The sequence below is a fragment of the Dipodomys spectabilis genome, unplaced genomic scaffold (genome assembly GCF_019054845.1).
Source record: "Dipodomys spectabilis isolate Male_0828 unplaced genomic scaffold, ASM1905484v1 ptg000066l, whole genome shotgun sequence".
Lineage (NCBI taxonomy): Eukaryota > Metazoa > Chordata > Mammalia > Rodentia > Heteromyidae > Dipodomys > Dipodomys spectabilis.
Window position 1 is genome coordinate 10,275,052 of NW_024870743.1, and position 8,832 is coordinate 10,283,883.

The 8,832-nt window shown below is 39.3% G+C and overlaps 1 protein-coding gene across 4 annotated transcripts in view; it reads right to left on the reverse strand.

The window, feature by feature from the left end:
* Positions 1 to 8,832, reverse strand: part of Smc6 (structural maintenance of chromosomes 6) — an 83,243-nt gene that overhangs the window by 48,508 nt on the left and 25,903 nt on the right. For 3 of the 4 annotated variants that reach the window (XM_042680840.1, XM_042680843.1, XM_042680839.1), the window contains one exon: positions 1,274 to 1,416. In XM_042680840.1, coding sequence (XP_042536774.1) covers positions 1,274 to 1,416 — 143 coding nt within the window. Of the gene's footprint in view, positions 1 to 1,273; positions 1,417 to 8,313; positions 8,485 to 8,832 lie in introns of those variants that run through there. The other variant, XM_042680842.1, reaches the window with a different exon arrangement.

The following is an 8,832-nucleotide window of genomic DNA, read 5'->3' on the forward strand; positions in this document are numbered from 1 at the left end:
CTTCACACTGGAGAATATTTAGTAGCATCTACAGTTCTGTCTCTATTCACCAGATACCCATAGCATCTGCCCAGCAACTATGACAACCAAAAACAAATCCAGATACTGCTAAATGTCCTAGTGAAGGGGAATCCAAGGTAGGTTCATATCAATAGTTTTGGCCATGAATAATTGAAGTAAAATCAGCTACTGCAGATCAGTTAAATGGCACTTTTCTTTTGGCCCGTTGTGGGGCTTGAACTCAGGGCCTTGATGCTGTCCCTGAGCTTTTTTGCTCAAGGTTATTACTCTACCACTTTGAGCCACAGCACCACTTCTGGTTTTCTGGTGGCTAACTGGAGATAAGGGTCTCTCACACTTTCTTAACGGGGCTGGCTATGAATCTCGATCCTCAGATCTCAGCTTTCTGAGAAGCTAGAATTATAGGCATGACTTATCATTTTAGTGGCTTAGAAACTCCATCTCTGTATTAGACACATTCTGATTAAAGAGAAAATTAATGTATATCTACATATAAGTATCAAAATGATTCATGACTTTCTAAAAAAAAATCTTCAACTTTGAGATAAGTGCAGTTTCACATGCACTTATTATAAAATAAGGATTGTATGTTTGTCCTCTTTTCCTAGGGAACATTTTACAAGACTAAAGCACAATATCACAGCCAAGGTCCTGACAGAGCATTTCTACCATCACAAGCACCCATTAAGCAGCCCCATCATGGTCACACTCAATGCACATCCCACTCAATAACCACCCAATACCTTACCCACTAGTCTGTTCTCCCTTTCTATAACTTGTGATTTCATGAATTTAAATGGAATCATTTAAAATGTAATTGGGATATACTCAGTTGTTTTGTCATTTACTTCTCTGCATTGTTAAACAGTGTTTCTTGGGATAGGTGTACAGTTGTATTTGCTTACTGTATTTGCTTACATGGTTGTTTCCAGAGTTTAGCTATTACAAATAAAGCTCCTAGATATATGCAGGATTTTTCATGAAGACAACTATTTCTCTGGAACATGCGCTGGGTTATATGCATGTTAAATTCCTCACAAAAAGTTCTAGATTTACACAGTCATTAGCCTCTCTTTCCTTATGTTTTGATGCCTACAGTCTTTGGTCATAAAACTTCCAAAACACTCAGAAGTTATTTTACCTCAGCTCTTTAAAAATTATATTGCTTTATCCTGATTACAAATTATCATTGATAAAATATACACAAAAAATAAATCAACCGAAAACTAGAACTTGGTAATTTTGCACTTACCAAAGTAGAGGTACCATTAGTGAAAGAAACCGTACATTCATCTTCATCACCATCTTTATCTAAATCCTCTAATTCTTCTTGTCTTGGTCTTTTTGCATTTTCAGGAGACAAGAAATTTTCTTCCTTTCTCTTGGCCATCAGGTCTGAAGAAATTTCATAAAAACAATGAAGTAAATCAAATATAGTACCTATATGATTACATAATAAGCATTAATCATAACAAGATAAGTCATACAGAGTTTATTAAATTTTAAGTACTAGGCCCACTAATTTGACTTTAAAAATTAAATTAAAAAGTAAATTAAAGTCCTCTATCCTGCATGGGGTAAAGTGGCATGAAATAAAAAAAAAATGTTGGAAAGAAAAGGAAAAAGATTTCCCTAGAACCTCCGCAAAGGAACCCAGCTCTACTGACTCTTAGCATTTTGAGACCGGAATTGGACTTTTAATTTCCAGGTAAGTAATATACTTTAGAAAGTGTCATGTAGACAGGTACCACTGGCTCACACGTGTATCCTAGTTACTCAGGAGGCTTAGATCTGAGGACTGCAGCTCAAAGCCAGATAGGGCAGATAAAGTCCATGATACTCTTATCTCCAATTAACCACCAGAAAACAGGAAGTGGCTCGTGGCAGAGTGCTATGCAAAAAAGCTCATCATCAGTGTCTAGGCCCTGAGTTCAAGCTCTACATCCACCATCTCCCCTCCCCACTCCCGCACAAAAAAAAAAAAAAAAAAAAAGTTTCATGTAATTCATCTGCAGTAGCTGATTTTATTTCAGTTTATCATGGCCAAGGCCAAACTGTATTGATATGAACCCACCTGAATGTTTTAACTCCTAAATTCACAAAAGGTAGATTTTATTTGTGAAGCAGCAGCTTCTAGTTGCTTAGAGCTACTTAGCAGAAATAGCACAGTACCTTCTAAGATTATTCAGAGTACTCATCCTGTGTTTACAAGTGATCTACAGAAAATTAAATAAGATTTCTGATTTTTAATTCTTTAAAGAAGCATATTTTTATTGACATAAATCGGTTACACAAAAAGAGATTTCCTTGTTATATTTCCACAAGTTTACATTACATTCCAATGACTCTCACCACCCTCCTCCCCCTTCATATTTGTTGTTCCCTCTAAGATGAGGAATCCCCCAACAGGTTTCCTGGTTCCATTTGCATAGTCTCTATAGTAATCTCTTTGGACAGTATTCAATATTCTTTATTATCACAATCATCTCCCACTGGTCCCCACCCACCCAGAATCTGTTTCTCTTCTATCTATGCTGCCCTCAAATATACTTGAAATGTGCTAGCTATTCATACTCTCTTTTTCCATTTTCCCTTTTCCCTCCTCTTCCTGAGCAGTCCAAAGAACATTCTGAAGCAGTGATGCACAAAGCTAGTTGTTTCTCTGTTCTCTAACCAACCTCATCTAGTTTCCAAAAAACTATAAAATGTAAAGTTAAAATCCACAAGGGCATCAAAGAGCTTTTGCTTATATTTACCACACTAGAAATTAAACCTGAGAAATCTAAAAACATACAATATACATTCCATACATCAATGACATCATTACATCATGTAGCCTCTAGAGAACTCCATTACACACTCAAATGAAGTTTCAAGGATCCTTGCACCACATTTTGCAAAATGCAAGAGATAAATAAATCCTTGAAATAGTGCTATAAATCAAAAAGTATACATACCTAGCAACTAATTAAGTTAGAACAGTGGAGAAGCTGTTTGTAGACTACCAAGTCTGATTCAAAGACCAGCAAGCAGCACCTCTATGTTGTGGGAACTTCTAGTATCTAAAATATCAGGCCACATTCTAGAGCAAGTAAACCAGAATCTACACAAGACTTCAAGAGATGTATAAAAACACTTTTACAAAGTCTGAGAACTGATAGATCATACTGAACTCAGGCTTCACCATGATATACATAAATTGAATGCCATTTATTGGATTACAATTATCCAAAAGGCATTTAACCTAAATTCCTTTCCAGAGAATAGTTCCATATAGTCACAACTATTTAACACTACCATCCTTTTCAGCAAATAATTTCATGTTGGTTTTGAATCTATTATGTAAGTAAAAACTTCAAAATCAAACATTTTTAGTTATTTAAGAAAAAGCAATGTATAGTAATATATTCAGCTTGTTGCTACATTACCCAAATACTCCCAGATCGTTATTCTTCCAGCAACACTTTCTTCTGTTTCTGCCATTCTTTTCTCCCATATCAATTACTTAGCAGTAATTTATCACAGAAAAGCAAAGAAACTATTATTTTCTGGTTTGTACAACACTGAATGTCCTTTTAGGCACTATTTTAATTAACATATGACCTGACAGCAAGCATTTAGTCATTGTAAACCGATTTGGTCATCAGAATAGAAAACAATTTTTCAAGTAAAATTAGTGGGAAGGGAGATGCACTAGGCTTAGTGTAATGAGGTTCTTACAATAAATGTGAGATTCTATGCTACACAGAAGATAATACACATTAAATATTTCATGACTTTTTTATTTGCTGGGTAGAGCCTGAGGATTCGTGGTTTGCTACTAGGGTTGCCAAGGTAACTTTCACCTAACAAATACTGAAGGATTCACCTTTTAAATTAATAATCACACTATACACAGTGGCACAGGTCTGTGAACTTAGGACTGGGATAAGGGTGAGGTCTTTTAAACCAGGAGATGGTGAGCTGGACATCAGCCTGGGATACAAAGGGAGATTGTCTCAAAACAACAACAGTAATAATAGTAGTAACAAAAGGAACAAAAAAACCAGGTATCACTTTGTAATTTAATGCTAATATTTTCAAAAAGTTATTAATGTATTAAGAAGTAGATAAAGTTAAAATAGTAAAGCTGTTATCAATCAGACAGACACATAAGCACACATAAAAGGTATTTTAAATATTCTGGAATAAACAAACAAGAAAGCTCCTCTGGGCTTTTCAATATATTGATAAAGCTTTATACAATTTGATATTTACTTATTTACAATAAAAGACTAAAATTTAATTAATAAAATTAAAAATTTAAATTTAAAAAAATAAATTTTTATTTTTATTGTGAAAATAACGTACAGAGGAGTTACAATTACATGGGCAAGATAACAAGTTCGTTTCTTATCAAGCATTGTTGCTTCCTCTTTGTTTCCCCTTCCCATTCCTTCCCATACTCCCTTCACCTCTCCCCACTCAATCCTTCCCCCCCCCACCAAAGTTGTAAAGTTTGTTTTTCGACATAACAACTTGTATATCTCATTGTTGCAATGGGTCCATCTGTATCCCTAGTTAAACGATTTGTTTTTGCTCTTCCTCTCCACAAATTATACCGACATCAAATACAGTAAAGCAGGGGTTATGCCGTGGGGGTGGGACATACAAAGCAACAAAGAAATCATCTTATAAATGTTAGAAACAATTGCATGAAAGAAAAAAAAAATTTGAATACTTATCTTGGGGTTCATTCCCCTAACATCAACTTATCTGACCTTTTCTGCTTGATTCGGACATATACTAGTTATTGCAAATAAGGGAAACCATGGGACCTATATTTCTTTGGGCCTGGCTTACTTCACTTAATATAATTTTTTCCAAGTCTTTCCATTTCCTAACAAATAGGGCAATGTCATTCTTTCTGATGAAGGCACAGAATTCCATTGTGTATATATACTACATTTTCTTGATTCATTCATCTTCTGAGGGGCATTTGGGTTGGTTCCATATCTTAGCTATGGTAAATAATGCAGCAATAAACATAGTTGTGCTGGTAGCTTTAGTATGGTCTTGTTTGTGATCATTTGGATAAATGCCCAAAAGTGGGATTGCTGGGTCATAGGGGAGCTCTATGTGGAGAAACCTCCATACTTGATACAGTAAGCACTCATCATCTGAAGATCATCAATAAAAAAATAAATTCAAAAGAAAAATCAGAATGTTGAAATAAGGATACAAGTTGACCTACTGTAGCAATGAGATGTACAAGACACTATATTGAAAACGAACTTTACAACTTGGGGGGCGGGGAAAATGGGGGGGGGGGAAGTAGGGCTGCAAGGGATGGTAGGGAAAAACAAAGGAGGGGGTTAACAATGCTTGATAGGAAATGTACTTATTGCCTTACTTGTAACTGTAACCCTTCTGTACAGTAACTTTGCAATAAAAAATAAACAATTTCAAAAAAAAGAAAAATCAGGGCAGGTGCCAGGCGCTCATGCCTATAATCCTACCTATTCAGGAGGCTGAGATTTGAGGATCATGGTTCAAAGCTAGCCAAGGAAGAAAACTAGGAGTGGAATCAGGGCTCAAGTACAAGTGGTAAAGTACCAATCTGAAGCAAAAAAGTCGAGACGCAAGTGCTACATCCTGAGCTCAAACCCAGTACAGGCACATATAAACACACACAAAAATTAGTAACTAAGGGACTATAGTGTATAGATACATAGGAAATTAGGAGCTCATATGAATTAAAAATCCATAACCAAGGAATTATTGCAGCTTGTAGATACATAGGATATTTCAGAAATACAATATGAACTTATTACCGCCACTCAGAAGCTGTGGTAGATTCCCAATTTCACTCGCCAAAAGACATTGATTCTATATTAAACAACTTCATTGTTAATGTTCTGAATTAAGTACATTATAGTGTATTTTGAAATCAAAGGAAATAATAGAAGAAAATGTATTAAGAAGTAGATGAAAAATATGTAAGATTAACGCAACTAGGAGAAATATGAAGCTTGTCTGGCAATACGATTAACATTCTAACAGAATCTCAGTGGTCTCAACACAGTAAGCAGAAGAAAGAGTGTCAGTGAAGATTAGTTTCTACACCATAAAGATCAGAAGACTGGCAATATCAGGAATAAACAACAAAGAGGAAACCAAAAGATCCTTAAAATTGGGTAAAACTTCAGATGAATAGAACCAACATATGAATAACTACGCAAAGAGTTTTTAAAATATTTTCTGTGATGTTCAACATCCTTTTAAGTAATGCCCTTTTTTTGCAAGGGAAATTAAGGTGTGAGATAAAGACTTGAACTTATGCAAATAACTACAAGCTAGGGGAGCCTAGCAATGCAGGTTTGTTAAACAGGAACTCAAACTTCTTTAATGTCCAAGTTCCTATTTGGTGAAACACTGCGTTTTAATTATTCATGGGCAGTAAAAATGGTTATTAATTTGTTCTTTACTTTGAATGTCGCTCATTAAAACAACAAAAAGTATTCCATATATCCTTTTAAATGTTCCTAGTAAAGCCAATGAAAATACTGGGCCTGTTTCATAAAATTTCATTTTGTATTTCAACTTCTCACCTAATTCTACCTGCCATTCTATATACAAAGCAGGCATGCCAAGGAGTGGAGATACATATTGTCTGAAGACACTTGCACACCTAGGATAGTGAGATACACCAGTGGGGTACTAAAATATCTTCTGCAATAGAAGTGGCTTACGAAGTGGAGAAAAGACTACAGATAGTTACAACTTGTTAACTAAGGAAAGAATGTTAGGAAAGAGGTAACTCATTTTCTAGAGAATAAAAAGTACTATCATTAACACAGATTAAGTGATGCTTGACCTGAAATTCAGCTAGACTTAGGTTTGTGTATATAAACGGTGGCATTTTACTATTTCTCAACTATAATGAATATAATTATGCTAACATTTTGTTATTTATAAATTCCTAAATTAAGTACTTTGGGATGGGGGCAGGTTCACTGAGATTGAACCCAACGTTTTTAGCATACTAAGCAAGTACTCTACCACTGAGTCCATCCAGCGAGGTAGCCAAGTGTATCTCTAATTAATTTTCCTAACAAAATAGCCAAGGTTTATGCGCGTTTTACATAAAATTCTGCAGACTTGGCACTCAGTAAACTTTAATATGTACTTTGTACTTTTTTTTGGCCAGGTTTCACTAATTACAGATAGATATTACATGTAACTACACAACACAGCCTTCTCTTCATATATTTAAGAATCCAGGGACTTAGGAATTGACATGGGAAGAGACCATACTACTGACTACTGCAAAAGATCAGACACCTGCTTCTGTCTGTTTTTAATGCAACATAAAAAGGGAGTCTTAACTTTTTTGTACTTACAATCCATTTAGGCAAAGAAATTTGGAACATACATTCCGCATTAAAAAAAACAACCCTGTTAACTTAGAGACTGAGGGTAAAAGTAAATCTAAGCAGAAATTTTATGTTCCATCATCTCAGCACTCCTTGAAACCATTTGCAGGATTCAGTATATAGTATACTGTGCGAGCACCTTCTTAAAAGTCCGGGACTCTAGACTTTTCCTCTGAATATATACAAGCCTGAATAGTTTTATCTTTCAAACACTGGCTTAATCTTTTGCTCACTAATTGTGCAGAGTAAAAAATAGCTCGTGGTAACTTGTCTCCGGGGTTTAAACCTCAAAGAGTTGCTCTTTCCAGGAAGGATCACAGAATTCCCTTAAACCCTATGGCTCTTGCGACCCTTTCTCTACCCTCGGGTCCTGCTTTCCTCAAGTCCCAAAGGAGTTTCTGCCCCAGTTCGTTTGTGTAACATTAAAAGGAAAGGATGCCTGCCAGACAGACAGACAGACAGACAGGAACAAGAAGGCAGAGAAGAAACAAAAACCCTTTCACTAAAGACCAAGCTGTCGGATAATCCGGCTGTCGTTCCAAGAATCTGGGGTTCCTCGGTAAATCCAGACCGAAGTATCCGCGCACCCTTTTAAGCACGGGGAAGTCGGGGCGCGGCGAGGGCCCCCCCAGGTCCTGCAAGGCGACCCCGACCCCCGGGCGGGCCTCGTCCCGCCCCGACCCCGCGGGCGCCCCGCCCCGGCCGCCTGCGGACACGCCGAGGCGGGACCGGCGGCGACGGCTAAGTTTCCCCGGCGTGAAGGTCCCGCCGGTCCCGCGCTCGTGGGGCGGCCCGAGGCCCCGGTGACCGGCGGGGGGCAGGGGGGCTCCCCGAGGGTCGGACCCCGGACTGAGGGACCGCGGAGCCCTCGTCGTACCTCCACCAAGTCGCAGTCTCCCACAGGAACCCCGCCGGCGGGGCTGAGGCGAGGCGAGCCGAGCGTCGGCGACCGCCACCGGAGACGGGTATCCGGGCCTCGGCCGACCGCCGCTGGCCCGGCCCGTGCAAAGAACCGAGCAACGGACAGCCCGAGGAGAAGGCGGGAGCCCGGACGGCCCGGCGCCCGCCGCGGACGCTGCGCGCGTGCGCCCCGCCCGCTCCGCTCGCGGACTCAGCCGGCGCGTGCGCGCTCCAGGGATTTCGCGCCACTCCAACCCGAGGGGAGGGGCCGGAAGTGCCCCGAGCACGCGCGGCTCCACGGAGAACGGAAGCCGCGGGAGGCGGGCGATTTGCTTAAGTGAAAGTGAAGCTCGCCGGGCGGGCCAGGCTACAGGCTTACGCCTGCGCACTTCGGCCTGTTAGGCGCAAAGAAGCTTTAGCTGAGGGGGTGGCCCGGGTATGGGGGCGGGGAGAAGGAAGTCTCTTCCCGGAAGAGGCGGGGGTTGTGGCTAGAGCG